We start from the raw sequence: 17559 nt of genomic DNA, 5'->3' as shown, positions 1-17559 counted from the left end.
AAAAACAAATCTAAAAATAATAATACATAAAGATTCATATTATGTATTTTTTTCATGAGGAATGTGAGGCGCACATTTATGCATTTATTTATTTAGATGAGATTTACTTTAGAGCACATTCAATATTCAACTTTAATTTTATTTTCTCTTTCTTATGATATATAAGTATAACATAATTACTTGCAAATGCTATCATTTTTGTGTGCTTACAGTGATACAGAAACAACATTACGAGTACTATATTTACAGATAACATCTGTATAATAAAAAAAGCACCAGTCTAATGGTGAAAAAAGGGTAAATATTGTAGACCAGCATAAGTATCAACCAATTATTTCACCGCTCTGTTTCATTAGAGTTGCAATTTTCTTTTATAATATCATAAATATTATAAATAAGATAGAGATTTCCATACGTTTCAAATAAATTTATATATTTTATGTATGTAATACTGCGCACACATATTAAAAGGTGATAATATTGCAGTTATAATAAGATACAATCCTGGCAATGTAGCGATTTTTGGATTCTGAAAATAATTTAATTTGATTTATTTTTGAGAAATGCGCACAATACTTTAGAACAAATTATTTTTGTGTCATGTATTACCTGTGTAAAATTCCACAAAAAGTATCATATTGTCTGTGATATATGAAAAGCTTCATCGATGAAATATGATTGAGATATAAGAAAAGTAATATAGTACTTGTAATGAATAACGTTAACGTGGAATACATAAATATTTTATATTTTAATTTCATATAATCGAGATGAGATAAGACACTCATGATTACTTTAAAAACGTGTCCACAAATATCATGTAACTTCAATAGCTGCACATTCGTCAAATTAATCCTATTATTTTAAATGAATCAGCAGCTTGTTTTAATTTAATCTAACCTAACCAATTATATTATATGCTTCTCATTAAAATGTGTAAAACTGTACGTCGCACATTTAATACGATTAATATACTACGTAATAAAATGTAATACACTAATGAAATAATTAAATATTATTTTTAAAAGCATGATACAATCCAGGCAGCATACGCTTGTGTTTACATTCGACATCCAAAGACAGTGGTTAGGTTAGGTTAGGTTAGATCAAACAAATTTATCGCTTAACAGTTGGCAGCCCTACAAGATAGGCTGTGCAGCACTGCGCGTATATAAAATAAATTTGAAATCGCTTCTAGCATAACCATCTTCACGCGATCGACTTTATTTGAATTGCACGGCATCGCATCGAATTATGATGCGGCGCCGATTTGTTTGAACGTAATTCGGGACATCGCGATGCTGTATAAGCGTTGAATGAGCATGAATTGTCACGCAAATATGATAATAAATCACATCTACTCACCGTTCACCGGCTGTTCCTCAGGCCGCTCCTCCTCGGGACAGTTCGCTCGCCTCGGGACGTCCCATTCCGATCCTGATGCACACGATATCATCAACGCGAACGCGCGACACTTTATTCGGCACTCTCGATATTCGCTCGCATCCGATAATCATCATCAAGGGCGCAAATAACGCGACGCGACTTCGCTCCATCTTCGCGATGACGCCATCACTGAAATCGTCAAAAATCGCTGTCGCGTTTCCATCGACACACTATGAAAGTCGCGCGATCATCCTTGGACACTCTCGACGCTCTTTCAGTCGCGATATTCGTTTAAAAACGGTTAAAAGACGCGAAAAATGCGGACGTTCGACGATCCGTGTTACTGCGTATGACTCCGAGTCACGTATGCCGCGTATGACGTAGCTATGACGCGTATGACGTAGCAGTCACGCGCCAACATGGCGGCCGAACCACTGCGCATTCGTTTCTGCGCGCAACGTTCGCACAACTTTGATTTCTGAAGTATTGTCTACGGCTTTAATTAATAGCACATAATGATAAATATATAAAGATGGAATCAATTAATCATATTGGTCATATATGTAGACTTGCCTGAAGAAAGAGAGTGGTTCTCGATGTTCACTTTTAAAGGAATAAAGAGAATTATATATAAATGTAAATAAATTATCCGAAGAGAGAAAAAATTGAGAGATATTTTTAATTTTTTAATAAAAAATGGAAATGTCTATTCATAGGCTTGTTCTTCTTTTTCTCTTTTGTGCAATTTCGATTCAATATATAACGTAGAAAATTCATAGTATATTGCATTTATTTTTATATATTCACAACTATAATATTCGCGCGATCATTTTTGACATTTACAATACTCGTGTGCCTTGTTCTCGATGTTCACTTTTAAAGGAATAAAGAGAATTATATATAAATGTAAATAAATTGTCCAAAGAGAGAAAAAATTGAAAGATATTTTTAGTTTTTTTAATAAAGGTTGGAAATGTTTTTTCATGATAGAAATGCAAAGAAAGAAAATTATTATGTTTAAAATAATAATTTCATATGAAATACAACATTAAAAGTTACATTATAGAACTTGACTTTCTAAAAGTGTAATAAAACAATCAAATAGTAGACAGAGAAAAGACTAATTGTAAAAGAAAAAAAGTTGTTAACTTAACTAAACCATTTAACTAAATTATTACCTTTTTAACTGGAATATTTAACTATTATAAATCTAACATGACATTTATTTAACTTAAATATTTCAATATTTTAATTTAAAAAATAATAATTTAGTTAAACGGTTTAGTTGAGTTAACAAAAACTTTTTTTTCTCAATGTACGTGTGTGTGTGAGACTTTAAAAATATACTTGGATATAAATACATTTATATTATTAAACGATTAATACATCTCGTGAGGTTTAATAAATAATTAATCTGTGTACACTGAGAAAAAAAGTTGTTAACTTAACTAAAGCATTTAACTAAATTATTGTCTTTTTAATTGGAATATTTAACTATTATAAATCTAACATGACATTTATTTAACTTAAATATTTCAATATTTCAATTAAAAAAATAATAATTTAGTTAAACGGTTTAGTCGAGTTAACAACTTTTTTCTCAGTGTACGTGTGTGTGTGTGTGTGTGTGTGTGTGTGTGTGTGTGTGTGTGTGTGTGTGTGTGTGTGTGACTTTAAAAATATACTTGTATATAAATACAATTCTCACATACGTCACAGTACGCGTTAAATATTTCGGCAGCGAGCTAACACGTCATTCGACCTTGTGACGTCATTTGGCCTTGTGACGTAGCGCGCTATTGTTTATATACGCGACGACCTCCCCTCATTCGCACGGCGACATTCCAACGGAGAAAGTAGCGATACGGACCGCTCCGTATTATCGAATTCTTGTCCTAAAGGTACGATCGCGATTAGATCGAAATATAATAATTCGACTATTACAAATGACAAATAATTAACTCTTATAATAAATGCAATTGTGGCGACGATAAATTCATCGAAACGCGATCTTTCATTATTGCAAATAAAAATTGAAGCGAAAGGGGCAAAAATTACAAATTTTCTCACAATATTCTCCGATTATCGAACTTTACGAATAATAATTATTTCTTTAACATTGCATAGAATGAAATTCGATTTCGCCCGATGTTTTAAACTTTCCTAAACTGCATGCATATATATCATATTAATTAAACGATTGCTGTATCATCAATTTACGTTACTTTAATATTTTAATCTTATGATTCGCGTTATTATGCATATATTATACATCAACAAATAGAAATAGTTAATTAGTGTAAGAATCGAGTGGTGCATGATTTTGGCTTCGTTTAAAAATCGAGCGAATTATTGTAATTTTTGTGTTCCTCTCTTGCAATAAAATAATAATAATATAATAAAAATACGTATCTCGTATGATTATTTTGCGATCGGGAGTGCCGTGCAAAGTGTCTCGCGATCGTTTCTGTATATGACTGAAATATAATTAACTGAAATATAATTGTTTGTTCGCGAGTGAATACGTGAGTGCTACGAGGAAACAACAAAGGATGAAACAACAAAAGAGAAGGACATCTGGAAAAGTATCGGACAATCAGAAAGCAGGGAGAGAGCCTGAAGCAGCCAGAGACATTCGGTAAGTAATTTATAAAAATTATTTATTATTTATTATTTATATATACTATTTTTAAAATAGATATATTGCTTATTATTTTATTATCGTTTTATTTTTCGATCATTTAAATATATAATTCGGATTGAAATGCAGTAAAACAATTGTAGATCTAAATAATTAACTTAACAAAAAGATCCATAAAAGATGTATTAGTGCTTTTAATAAATAATATCGTATACTTAATCTATATAAAAATGGATTATCTATTTATTTCTAAATATTAAATACTATAAATTTAATAGTTATATATTTTGTAAAATTTAATTATAAAAGAATCTTTAAGATATTCCAAAAGAAACGAAGAACTTTTCTCAACGTAGAAAAAGTTAATTATAAACAAATTTATATTTAATTATTATAATTAATTTGTATTTAATTTTATTGGAATTTTATTATTAATTTTATTGCATTGTCAAACTCTACGCGATCTCTGTAATGATAGCTATTCAGGAATTACGTAGTGAAATAATCAATTATTATCGCTGAAAAGAGGCAATAATATACTTTTAAATCTAATTTAAACTTTTGTTAAACGATATAAAATTTTTTTATTATGATGAGAAATCTTTATTAAAGATCATAATTGCAATAAAAATGGAAATAACTTCACGAAGTATATTAATCGTTTAATAAATAATTAATCCGTGTGTACGTGTACGTGTGTGTGTGAGTGTGTGTGTGACTTTAAAGATGTGTGTTTAATAAATTATTAATCCGTGTGTACGTGTGTGTGTGTGTGTGTGTGTGTGTGTATGTGTGTGTGATTTTAAAGATATACTTGTATATATATAAATACACTTGTATAACTTTAAAAATATATATTTCCGTTATGTTAATTATTCGATCGTTTTATTGCGCGTTCTGAATCAAATTATATTTAGATCAAATGATATCAGAGAGAATATTTATTTATTATATTAGAATTCTAAATGTGTGCGTGTGTGTGTACACATATATATTAGGATAGAAACGAAATAGAAATAGAAGAATAATCATTGCTCGTAAAGATTGCAACAAAATAATAATTTATAATTTTGATTCCTATCGTATAATCGAGTATCGTATTTCGAGAGCAATCAACTATTTATTAATAATAAAATTGTATATAACTTACGAATATATTCCACTTATTCCGGATGTTAATATCGCGATAACGACGAATAAACTTTTCAACTATTTCATATATGAGACAGTTCTACCAATCACTGATACAAAAAACTCGTCAATTGACCAGTTGGTGAAACTGTTTCAGTCCTGAGTATTTTCTTAAAAGAGCTGTTGGCGCACATACATGCGTGTATTATGTTTACGCGCGTCACGCGCCATTTTTGCTCCAGCTTATCTTATTGAGATCAAAATTGCGGTACTTTGTTAATCTAGTGACTTTAAACGATAATTTCAGAAAGAAGCATCTTTAGTAAAATTTACACTGCATCCAATTTAATATTTAATAGATATTTAAAAAATATTTAATTCGATATTTAATAGAAGAGCTTATTTTCTAATGATTTTAATATTTTGGGATCTAAAAATAAAAATTTTTTAATGTTAATCGTACAGTGTTTTTGTTTTCGGGGACGCTTTCTCGTGCATGTGCGTTAAACGTGACCTTAAGGTACATACATATTAAATTTATAAGAAAAAGAGTATTGTTAAGCCCTCTGCTCAGACAATGTTAAAAATAATAATCTAAAATATTTTACAAATTAATGAATTACAAATAAATAATTAAAAGATTAATAAAAGACACAACATAAATTATACTTATCTACTTTGGAATTCGTCAAGGAATTTTTCGCGCCCATTTTTCATGTGTACTACATACGTCATTGAATTTCTCTGCGCTGCGCATGCGCAGAGAAGATATTCTCAAGAACCCGTCCGACAAAAATCAGCCAGATCGATCAGGTCTTTTCGGATTTCGTCGTCTCGTCAGTTCGATTTTTTTCGGATCTTTCAGGCGAAAATATCGTAAAAACTAAAATCAGAAATGAGTATCGGTAGCACGTTGTACAATGTCTTTCTTAGACGCACATCGACGTTTGTGGTCGTCGTTGTAGCTTCGAGCTTCTTTTTCGAAAGGTCATTTGATTTGGCAGCCGACAAGATTTTCGATTCTGTTAACAAAGGGGTAATTACACGTTTTTCTGTATTTTATATCTGTTTTGCATTTTACTTGAAATTACGTTTGACACTCGAACATTAAACGTATTCTGAATTTTATATTTATGAGGTTAAAAAGTGAGGTTAATTGTTGCAAAATATTTGATATAATAATATAATATTTCTTGCTAATTATGGCAAATAATATTGAATAATGCTCATAAATAATTTGTATCGGATTTTTTGTTTGTTTTAATTTATGAATAATTTATTAATATCAAAAGTAAAACCTAATTCACGTTTTGATGTATATATGAAATAACACACTGGTTGCATAATAGATACTGTTTCTTCTTCCAGAAACTATGGAAAGACATAAAGGACAAATATGAGCATGAATGAGATATTTTAGAGACAATATGTTAGCTTTGTATTTAACAGATGTGCTCTACCTTCAAATATGTATAAATAAATAACAATTTAGATGATTTATATACGTATGATGGTGAGTTATTTAGCAGTCTCCACAATGTTTTTATTTTATGTACTATTACAACGTTTTGTTAGACTAATATAAAATATATTTTTATTTATTTTATTTTAATTTGTTGTTTATTTGAGTATAAAAGAATGAACAATCATTTACTTTGTAATGATAAACATAGGTACAGTATAAAAAGTAATATTATATACATAAATGATCATTTTTTTATACTTTCGAAGCACTTTTAAATAAAAAAAAAACAGCTATAGCTGAATATTGAGCTTCTCTAAAAATTTCCTGAGTTGCTCATGGAAGGATCCATGACACGACCAGCAAAAAGAGTCTCAGTTGTATTCAGATCAACTATAGCAAAGATAAATGGTCTGTTTGCTATGAAAATTGCTGTGTTACCCATGAGTGGTACAATCGTGAGTTCTGCAATTGAACAAACATTAATGATAATCCACAGGCATCAATATATTTAAAGAAAAAAAAATTATGTCGATAATTGCCTGTTGCAGCAACAGCGATAGTTCCCTCTTCGTTGACTTCTATCTTAGCATTTTGAATTATATTTCCTATTCGCAAATAATCATTATGTATGAATCCTGTAAAATTCGCTCTCGTACCGAAAATGTCCAATACGCCCATCTAAATCAAAATAATATATTTGTATATTCTCAACTATTTTTTGTTAATATTTTTCAATGTATTGTGAATATAATATTTAATAATAATTATATATTTTTATATATATATATATATATATAATAAAAAGTTTGATAACTGAAATTGATAATAATAGTGTAGCAATGATAATTAAGTATTACAATTATAACAATGATAATTAAATATTTGTTTAATTAATATTTTCATACTTACGCGCATTAAAGGGGAAGCTAAATTCAATTTACTTTCGATATTGAACCGTGGAATAGAAAGCACTAATTCGGTTTCGTTGAGACTGCTTAACAAAGTTCTCATTGTCACATATGAGAGATCTTTGGATAAGATTTGAAGATATGGATCACTTTCCTCATGAAATGGAAGGAATATCAGCATAGATGTCCTGCCATTCTAAAATATCAATTTTATCAATTAATTTTTCCGTTTTTAAAAATATATTCTTTCCGCTATATTTAGACTTTGTTATTTTTATTAATATATGTTCCTTTAAAGAGAAATCTCAAAAAAGAAAAAAATATCGTACAATACATGTGCATTATACAATATAGGGCACATAATATTAAAGAACTAGTTTTTTTTTATCTCATTTAATAAATTTTATCTTCTTTAGACAAAAATAATTATGTTTCTCTAACGATATATGATTTATTTACAACGACTTTCATATAGAATATGTTTATGCAAGAATATCAATTATATTTTCGAATAAACTAAAAAATTTCCGTTTAACAATATATTTAATAATAAATTTTTATAGAAATATAGATGCAATTTTAGAAACCCGAAGCATTTTGAATCTATAAGTATATATTGAATAATTATCTTGTATGAATTTTCTTTCATGTAAAAGCATCAAAGCTTTTTTTATCGGTGATATAAGGATCACATCTTACTGAGTATGGGATTTCCACAACGTCAGCATCGAGGGAAGCTACATAAGCGTATCGATACTGAGAAGTGCTCTCCATCATAGGAACGTCTTTGCAACCAAGTACGGGAACACGGAAACATCGCGTACGCGTAGCATCCTTATCGAAGGATTTCATCCATTGTCCTTTAAAATATAACACCGAAGTTAACAGTATCTGAGTGTCGGCGGAAACAGTACCTGAAACAATGTAAAATTTCGGTAAATATCTTTAATCAGTTTAATTCAAAAGAGAGTTGATACACATATATCTTGTTCTGATTAAGTAAAATTCGAAAACTTAAAATTCTTTGATTCATCTATTGTTATCTAATATTAACTTAATAGGATTTAAATACCAGGTTGAATGATCGACTTGATGTTATTCTTTGTATTTTCACGAACCCAAGCGTTGATCCTGTTCGCCGCAACATTTGCGTCTCCAAAATTCAGCTGCTGGATATCGGTTCCATAATTATTATACAAAGCACTCGTATAACCAGGAGATGTCCTAATCATTGGATTAATCCATAGCCGAGTCGCTACGTCGATTTCCGTACCATTTTGATAACTCTGAAATAAATGTGAAATGCTTGAAGAGAAAAGTGAGACGAATTTTCGATGGAAGAAAACGATCAGAGAGAGATTGAAGTTATAATTTCAAACATAAATATTCTATAAACACGAAAAAAATATAAATTCTCTGTAAATTTTATTCTATCGCCAACAAAGATTACTTTCATATATTAATCGAAATCCGTACCGATTTCTCAACGAATTTAAATCAATAACTTTAGGACTATAATACTTTTAGAGACATGAGAGTGCGTCTTGTTATCCTTCTGATAGTAAATTCATCCGGTGGTAATCTCAAAGCCGCAAGCAATTCTTGTCGTGTTTGACCACCCGTGCCTTCCACCAGACTCGTGAGGGCAACTTTTGCGCTGGCAGGAGACAGTATTAGATTACCCTCGTTGTCCTCGTTCACTCTCTACAAAATAATTTTTATAAGTATAAACAATATATGTATTCTCTCTTACATAAAATTTTAAAAATTACTTTTACGTATTTTACGAACTTTTTTTATTAATAATTATTTTTTATTCCATAACGTATAAATAGAAGCATAAATATATGAAGAAATAAAAATGTTGAATTAATATAAAAGAATTTAAGTTAACTGGTTCTCTCATAAATTAGCAAAAATTAATAATTTTATATATTCATAATTTATTTTTTTTTTAAATTCATGTGAAATATTATGTTATATTATTTTCCATCAGTTATGTCTTTCTAAAATGTTGCTCACCTGCAGGAGATCGATATTGAAAAAGCCATATCGATCTTCAATACCGGTTGCAGCTGGAACAATTGCAGAAAATTTTACATTAATAACAAATAATTTGGGTATAATATATTTATACATAATTGACGTTTTCAATCATTGCATCATTGAATAAAATAGCACATTTAAATTTTAATAATTCGTTCAATTAACAATGAAAGCATAATCAAGTAATATTGCAAACAAAGTTCATGAACAGTTACGCGTATTTCATCGATTAGCTATAAAATCATGAATCTAATATTTCCATTGCTCATTAAAATTACAGGCTCTAATATTTCCATTGCTCATTAAAATTACAGGCCTGGAGTGACTAACACGATTATCATGTGACTTCGCATACCGAAAAGGATTTTCCTCTCGTCTACTAAAAGTTTAAGTACCTGTTCCTATCTCCTTGAACGAATAAACCCACCAAGATAAAGAAGGATAATGATAGGAAACTAATCGTGAGGCCGAGTGACTTTAACGAGCGTCGTTTTACTATGCGAGTGATTACGTAATCGTAAAAAATGCTGCCCATTAACAATTTTGATTTACGATGAAGCAGATAAGTGACGTTAAATATCGATCTGTTATTCTCTCCTTTATTCACGTATAGAATACCGTCAAATACAAAGTGTAGAAAAATTCAATAATTATTCTAAAAGTAATTATAGTAAACGAGAAAATTACGTAAAGACTCGAAGATGAAAAATTCCAATATGATAAATCTTTCGATGATTGATGATGAATAATCAATATGTGATCATAAAAATCCAAACGTAATACAGGCACTTAAAGAAACTCTAAGAGATATTTCCGAAGATATTTCTAAATTTTAACAAACATCCTCCTTGAAAGAACATCGTGTCTCTTTTAGATGTATACATTATTCATAAAAGATACCTGCGAGGCCACAGCAGAGGATCCACAGGGGCAGTGACATTCTCATAATTTGAAACTCAACGCAGCTGAACACACGCGAATATTGTATGTTTCGCGTATTAGCTCTCGACACACACGAATAACGGAAACACGGGTGTTCGCTGATACTAATAGTTAAACTTCCGGCTAAAAGTCATCCCCACTTTACGGACGATGAATCCTGTTTTATTACCTTCGTTGCGATATAAACACTATCATGCTTAAATGCCGTCGTCGCTTATATATGAGAAAAAGTTGCACATGGTGCGCGAGGATGACGTAATCGTAATGTTTGAAGAATGATGAAAAAAAAGAAGGCAAAATATTCTGCTTCTTGTGATTGAACATCTTATTTAGGCACTGATGCAATTATTGTCAAATAAGAGATTTAAGATAATAAGAATTTTTATAAGATATAATAGTTTTGTTGAGAGAAATTAAAAATTGAATATTACAAAATTATATAATTGGACGTAATATAAAATGTTTCAATTTAAACAAAGGGAATACGTCATTTTAGGCAAAAATGTAAAATATAAAATCATGAATTTTATTGCTACTTATGTTATGATTCTTATCTTGAAACGCGATGTACTTGAAAAATTAAGTAACTAAAATGCATTGCGCTATTTTTCGTAAAAACACTAACATATTAAGAAAAAAATTGCAGCAAAAGATTTCGCGCATTGAGAGATATAACTAAGAAATATAAGAGTTTGTAAATAAAGATTTATCTTGGAATTTGTTCTTTTGGAATTTCCGCCCATTATGAAACGTCATCTCGGAACGTCCTACTCATTTATGACAGTGACAATTTATTGCAATGACATCGAAATAACGATATAAATATCAAAATGAATGTAAACAATTCACAGAACCGCAATAGTCAACGATAAAACAATTTGTAGAACCATAATAGTCAACGATAAAGATAAGAATGTAGAGCAATAGCTATAGTATCGATAATTGATAATTCTAACGTACAACCCATATAATCATGTATGATACTTATGTTATTTCTATGTTACTAATAAAACAGGAAAAGCTTACGAAGAAGAAAAGTATTATTAGTTCTCAAAAAAATAGTTTATTATAATAATTAGTTTAATTAATAATTAGATTAAATTTGAATTTGTTAGATTAAGAAAATTTAATTTCATGCTTACCATATTCCATGCTTACGATATTCTTAAAATAGTACATATGATTGTTGTCAAGAGTAATGTATTTTATTTGTTAACAAAACATATAAATGAGTGAAGAAACTACATTTTTTGCGAACGTGATACTTATATATTAGAAAATTTATAAAATTGTCTAAGTAATCTTGACTTCTTAAAATATGCATGCTAGGTGTTTGTTACATAAAATCTATTATAAAAATTTACTTGTTATAAATTATATCTTTGGCATTCGATGAATTATATCTTCGATACTTCGAGTAAAGGAACATCAAAATAGAAAATAGATTTGTGAAATTTATATAACTTCAAAACTAAAAATATTACACTGAGAATATATATGTATATAAAGAGAAAGAGAGAGTAAATTTTATTCGCGATATAGTAAAATATACGATTAGAATGTATGTCACATATACACAATCTTTGCAGAATATTTAATAATACTACAATTTAAAACTGTATCGAAAATATCTTACTATATTACCAAAGAGAAAAACATACAGAACAACTTTTGTTATATTAGGCAAGAAATAAAGATAGTTATTTTTATATTTAACAACTAGATTTAAACAAATCAGAACTTAAATTTGATCTGACTCTTAATCACATTTATCAAAATATAATTATATATTACAATACAATATGTAGAAATAATACATGCACTATGTTAATAGTAGTGTTAATTATTTTATCTAATTCCTTTTTCTAAAGTAGACCTTTTTTATTTATACAGGGCATTTTACCTCAAATTTTGTCCTCAGTTTTATCTTTGAAAGGGCAAAGAAACAATATTATAAAATAAAAGATAAACGAATATCATTCTAGTATCATTTTTTTGGATAAAAGATTTTTAAAAAAAAGATTAAATATAAAAAATAATTTTTGTATTAAATCTTTTAATAATTTTTTATATTAAATCTTTCTCTGTTTTTGTTTTTTAAAATGATTAGAATTTGAGGCTAAACATCCTGCACAATTCAATACCAAACCGCTGTTAATAAAGAGAAAAACTTAAATATTAATAGTACTTATACAACTTTTTTACTTAATGCAACTAAAAGATCAATCAGAGAGTTTAAAGAGAAATTTCTATATCAGGGTAAAACTACATTATTATTACATTGTAGTCATTACTGCAATACAAGACACCATCACCTTTTCCGACACATCTCCGATTATTATAGATAACTTTATGATAGTTTACCAGGACTGGGTGTTACTGTCGTTGCATTCAGATTAAATCGTGATGGAAGTTCTTGCTGTATTTTCCCTGTAGTTCCGGTTTCATTCAGGGGATTCCGTACTAGACCTACGTACAGAATGGTGCCAGTTGTTTCATCCTCAATGTAAAATACAAATGGCTGATTGGCATAGAATGTGCCTTCTTCTATCTTATTTCCAATTTGTATTTCTGTATTAAAGAAAAAAATATAAGAATAATAAACATAAGAATAATAAAACACAGAAAAAAAACTTGTTAAATACAGTTAATAATGTGTAATTTTTTAATAACACATTTTCTGTTTGGGATATGATTATAAATCAAATATAAAAATCGAATAAAAAAAATTATTATTAAGATATTCAAATAAAATAAATATAATATAAATGATATAAATATAAATGAAATAAATATGAATGAATATATCTTTATATCCTTCTATAAATTTGATTATATTATAATAAATATCTGATTTTATAAAATATAAAAATATAAAATAATATAAAATATAAAAATATAAGATGACATAAGTATTAAATATAAATGTTATAAATATAAAATCTAGTAATACAATTGGATAAAATTTACAATATTACAAAACTATTATATGAGCAAAAAAAGTACATATTTATTTTTTATTTACTTTATTTCGTATTTCTCAAAATTCATTATACATAGAACATATATACCTGTAGCAGCATAAGCAATTGTCCCGTTTTCATTTACTTCTATTCCAGTTTTATGCATCACATCAGACACCTGTAAATGTTTTGAAGCCCGTTTTGTCTTTGCTATTCCAGTCAACAGTGCAGTATTATCGAAAATATCACGAATACCAAGCTGTTAGAAAAGAAAAAAACATGTAAAATAATCATTGCGGTTGTGGAATAATAAATAATTGTTAATCGTTCGTAACCAATAATCAAATAATCAAAATAACTGTTAATAATAAATAAATGTTTATCATTGCGATCTTTACTCGATTTTTAGATAGAAATAGAATAGAATATAAAATAGAATAAAATAGAATAAGATATATAAAATAAATTTAATATAAAATAGAATAGAATATAAAATTATGCAAAACATTTTGTACGTAGCCGAAGTTGTAATTGTTAAATCTATTTTAATTGTTAATCTATTTTTGTTGCAAACTTATTGAATGTAATATTCTTTTTATATAGAATCATGAGTAAATTACCTCGCGCAAAGTATTTTCCAAGTGGCTTGTGAATTCGAATTTGAATTTTGGAATCCAAACATTGAGAGGCAATTCCTGCATGGCCCATAGATCGCTCGACAGTACGAATGGATTAATTTGTTTGATAACATGATCCACAGTCGACATATGCGGCAGTATAATATATATGGCAAATTTAGAACCCTGAAAAATTGTATCTTCGTTATGCGTCTACGATTATTTATTCGTAAAGCATTAAATAGATTATTACGTACATCGTACGGAATCCGCAGAATCTTTGCGCCGAGTCTTGATGATTCAGCATAATAAAATCGGCTTATGGTATGCATATATTGTACATCTACGCTTTCATTGGCGTTGATGTAAAATTTAGAAACGCGAGTGTTCTCGGGCGCAAAGTACTTGCGGCGCCAAGCACCTTTGAAGAATAGTCCATTCGCGATCAGCATTACCGAGTTTTCCAAGGTTTCTTCTGAAATATAAAATTAATATTATTGAAAATTAATAATATTATAAAATTAATATAATATAAAATTAATATAAAATTAATATTTTATCGATAGCTCTCTCTCTCTTTTTGTAAATCTCAATAATTGAAATTTTTTTTCTTTAATTGAAAAATACAAAGCATTTTTATTACATTTCATAGATTATATCATCAAGCTTGATTACGTAAAACTATTTATTGTTAACTAAATCAAGATGGCTTCAAACCTACCATTATCTATCATTTTTTCAATGTGTCCATTCGTAACATTACTGATCCAAGAATTAACTTTAGTCGCGATTGTATGCGTGTCAGACAAATTGGCATTGATCACATCAGTATTGTAAAAGGTTTTTACTGTCGCTGCGTAACGTTGCCTAGTCAACACATTATTATCGATGTAAATACGCGATCCAATATTCAAAGTATACGCAGAGGATGGAGCCTGTCAATAAAAATGGCACGTAATTGTATATATGTATACATAAAGTCTTTCGAAAAACATATGAAAATATTTTGATATGTTTATAAATTAATTACTTGCAGAGATTTTAAAATATTGTTAAACTTCTCTCGAGTGGCCAGCACACTAAGCGGAAGTTGCATGACTTCTGCAAGTTCACGTGCGGTTTGATCTTGAGCGCCTTCATAAAGAAGGACTAATGCTAATTTTATGGATATCGGCGATAGTAATATATTCCCTGCATTCGTTTTGGCCAGATTCTAAAAAAATTAAAAGAAGAATGTCAGCAACAATATTTAGTCAGGTAAAATAAAATAAAAACTATCTGAAACAGCTCTAAAGAACTTAAAAGATTTCTTTTGAAGTTTTTCTTTTCATGTCTTTTTGTCTTGCTTCTTACATATTTAAATTAGATATTTGCCACTAATAAATTTTCAAAAAACAATACGAATTCAAATACCCTGAACAACATCCAATCGAAGACACTGAAGCGTTCTCCATGATAGGGTACGAAGTCTTCGTCATCTTCAGTTTGGGGAGTAATTTGTGAAGAAATATTTGTCTCTACAGGATTTGGCGTCACGACGCACACACATTTTTTTATAAAAATTAACATGATCGAGAAGCACAGTAGATATTCTGTAAAAATTAAAAATAAAAGTAAAAATCTTGTCTTAAAATTTTATCTTAAAATTTATTTATTTATATATATTTTTAGAAGAGAAAATGTTTGCCAGAATACATACAATCTCTCTCAACTTCTCTTTTATCATGAAATTTTATTTGTAAATCATTTATTCTTTTATTATTTTCTCTCAAATTATTTTCTCTTTTAATTTGAAGTAACAAAATAATTTAGAGAATAACGTTTATGTTTCTTGTTATGTTTTTATTATGAATCCTTGAAAATGAAGAAATTTTGATGTATATCAGTGTAAATAAAATGATACATTTATTCTTCAATGAATTTCAAGTATTTAATGATATTATATGTACATAAAATTGAAAGCTTTTTCAAATCTATTATCAATATATATTTTATAAAAAGAGGAAACTGATTTAAAAAATGTAAAAAAAAGAAAACACAATTAAATCTTCATTAAGATTATATCAAATAATTATTTAATACATTTATAATTGATAATAAATATGTAAATAGTTTAGCAAATGGAGTTTTATATAAAGCAAATAATCATATATGTTTGACTTTAAAAGTGATTCTAAAAAAATTCTTTTGTATACTAAATTATTTATTATACTATTTATTATAATAATTGTTTTTTTAATAATAATCCTCCAATATAAACGTTTGAGTGAATGAAATAATATGTTTAAAAAAAAATTTTTTATATTTATATCTAATACATATACTTAATAACAAATTCCCTGTTTCAAGTATGTTTTGTGTATTATTATTGTGTATTATTACATATAATTCACAATAGATATTTCTAACAACATTTCCGGGTAGCATAATTCGATAATAATGACCGCACAGATATGATCCGAACGGAAACCTCAAGGAAACCGCATTTTTGTTGGCGGTCAGCAACCTTACTTGACAAACAGGATCTTAAACTTTTTATAATTTATAAGAAAAGAAACAATTTCAAGAATTTCAACATCAACCTTGAATACAATCGCATTCTTTATCTCTATTCTTTACTTTCATTTTTTCTGTAGAGATTTAGTCGAGAGAATTCAATATTTTGACACACACACACAATAATAAACTAGAATCATTTCATGTGATACATATATTTGGAACATTTATATATTTTTTAATGACATAAAAGAAATGTTTATTTAACTTTAATTAAATTTAAAATACTTCAAAAATATTATTCTAGTCATATCTATATCGTGTCTAATCGTTTCGATTGTTATTTTATTATTATCTTTAAAATATTGTTATTTTATTATTATCTTTAAAATTTTAAAAACTAGAACAAAAATATTATTCACTCAATTTGAACCACATGATTAATGAATTGTAATCGTTTCAATTGTTATTTTATTATTATCTTTGAAATATTGTTATTTTATTATTATCTTTAAAATTTAAGAAACTAGAAAAAAAATATTCACCCAATTTGGACCGCATGATTGATGAATTGCTGCGCACTGTTAGAATTTGTTAACCTTTTGTAACACAAATTGGTGTTAGATTTTATAAATTAGCGTGATTTCCAGCCTTTAACGCTCACAATAGGTGGACTGACGCGATGCACGTTAAAGATTAAAACCGGTCAGCTTGACGATCCGGTGTATTATAAAGCCCATCTGTGAGGAAGAGTAGTGGTGACGTGCGGAGAGGTGCGCGGAAAGATCTCTCGCCAGAGAAGGAAACAGCGGTAAGCATGACTCAAGAGTGAACAATTTTATATGTGCAAAATCGTAAGATCACACTATAGATAATGCTTTGTACACATGTCAAATCTCTATAGAGTCATGTATGGATCGGAGATAACTTTACGCAGAAAATTGCCTGTTTGTATATTATTAAG

At 28.3% G+C, this 17559-nt stretch overlaps 2 protein-coding genes across 3 annotated transcripts; one reads left to right on the top strand and one right to left on the bottom strand.

The window, feature by feature from the left end:
* Positions 1-5917: 5917 nt before the first annotated feature.
* LOC105253635 (cytochrome b-c1 complex subunit 9) lies at positions 5918-8832 on the top strand. 2 transcript variants are annotated; one of them, XR_003122444.1, is made up of 4 exons: positions 5987-6194; positions 6527-6671; positions 8188-8466; positions 8655-8832. XR_003122444.1 is itself a non-coding variant. In XM_011261776.3 (2 exons), the coding sequence occupies exons 1-2, from the start codon at positions 6054-6056 to the stop codon at positions 6566-6568; spliced, it is 183 nt and encodes a 60-aa protein (XP_011260078.1). In that variant the 5' UTR covers positions 5918-6053; the 3' UTR covers positions 6569-6658. The 2 variants fall into 2 exon arrangements, 1 of the variants encoding a protein (XP_011260078.1); XM_011261776.3 differs by lacking the exons at positions 8188-8466; positions 8655-8832 and having other exon boundaries at positions 5918-6194; positions 6527-6658.
* On the bottom strand, positions 6768-17346 carry LOC105253636 (Plasminogen activator inhibitor 1). Its single transcript, XM_011261777.3, has 15 exons — positions 17141-17346; positions 15513-15691; positions 15130-15312; positions 14821-15034; positions 14357-14574; positions 14103-14285; positions 13591-13741; positions 12884-13090; positions 9554-9606; positions 9053-9235; positions 8604-8817; positions 8231-8445; positions 7533-7727; positions 7163-7301; positions 6768-7085 (listed from the first exon to the last, which is right to left on the bottom strand). The coding sequence occupies exons 1-15, from the start codon at positions 17154-17156 to the stop codon at positions 6937-6939; spliced, it is 2499 nt and encodes an 832-aa protein (XP_011260079.2). The 5' UTR covers positions 17157-17346; the 3' UTR covers positions 6768-6936.
* Between the last annotated feature and the right edge of the window lie 213 nt (positions 17347-17559).

This window comes from Camponotus floridanus, unplaced genomic scaffold (assembly GCF_003227725.1).
Source record: "Camponotus floridanus strain SB8 unplaced genomic scaffold, Cflo_v7.5 scaffold1, whole genome shotgun sequence".
Lineage (NCBI taxonomy): Eukaryota > Metazoa > Arthropoda > Insecta > Hymenoptera > Formicidae > Camponotus > Camponotus floridanus.
Note: the sequence above shows the minus strand (reverse complement) of the source record. Positions and strands in the feature narration are given on the sequence as shown.

Coding starts and splice junctions, on each gene's coding strand:
- LOC105253635 (XM_011261776.3), top strand. CDS start 6,054: ATGAGTATCGGTAGCACGTTGTACAATGTCTTTCTTAGACGCACATCG. Junction 6,195..6,526: donor TCGATTCTGTTAACAAAGGG/GTAATTACACGT, acceptor TTCTTCTTCCAG/AAACTATGGAAAGACATAAA.
- LOC105253636 (XM_011261777.3), bottom strand. Junction 8,446..8,603: donor CAAGTCGATCATTCAACCTG/GTATTTAAATCC, acceptor ACATTGTTTCAG/GTACTGTTTCCGCCGACACT. Junction 7,086..7,162: donor TATCGCTGTTGCTGCAACAG/GCAATTATCGAC, acceptor GTTCAATTGCAG/AACTCACGATTGTACCACTC.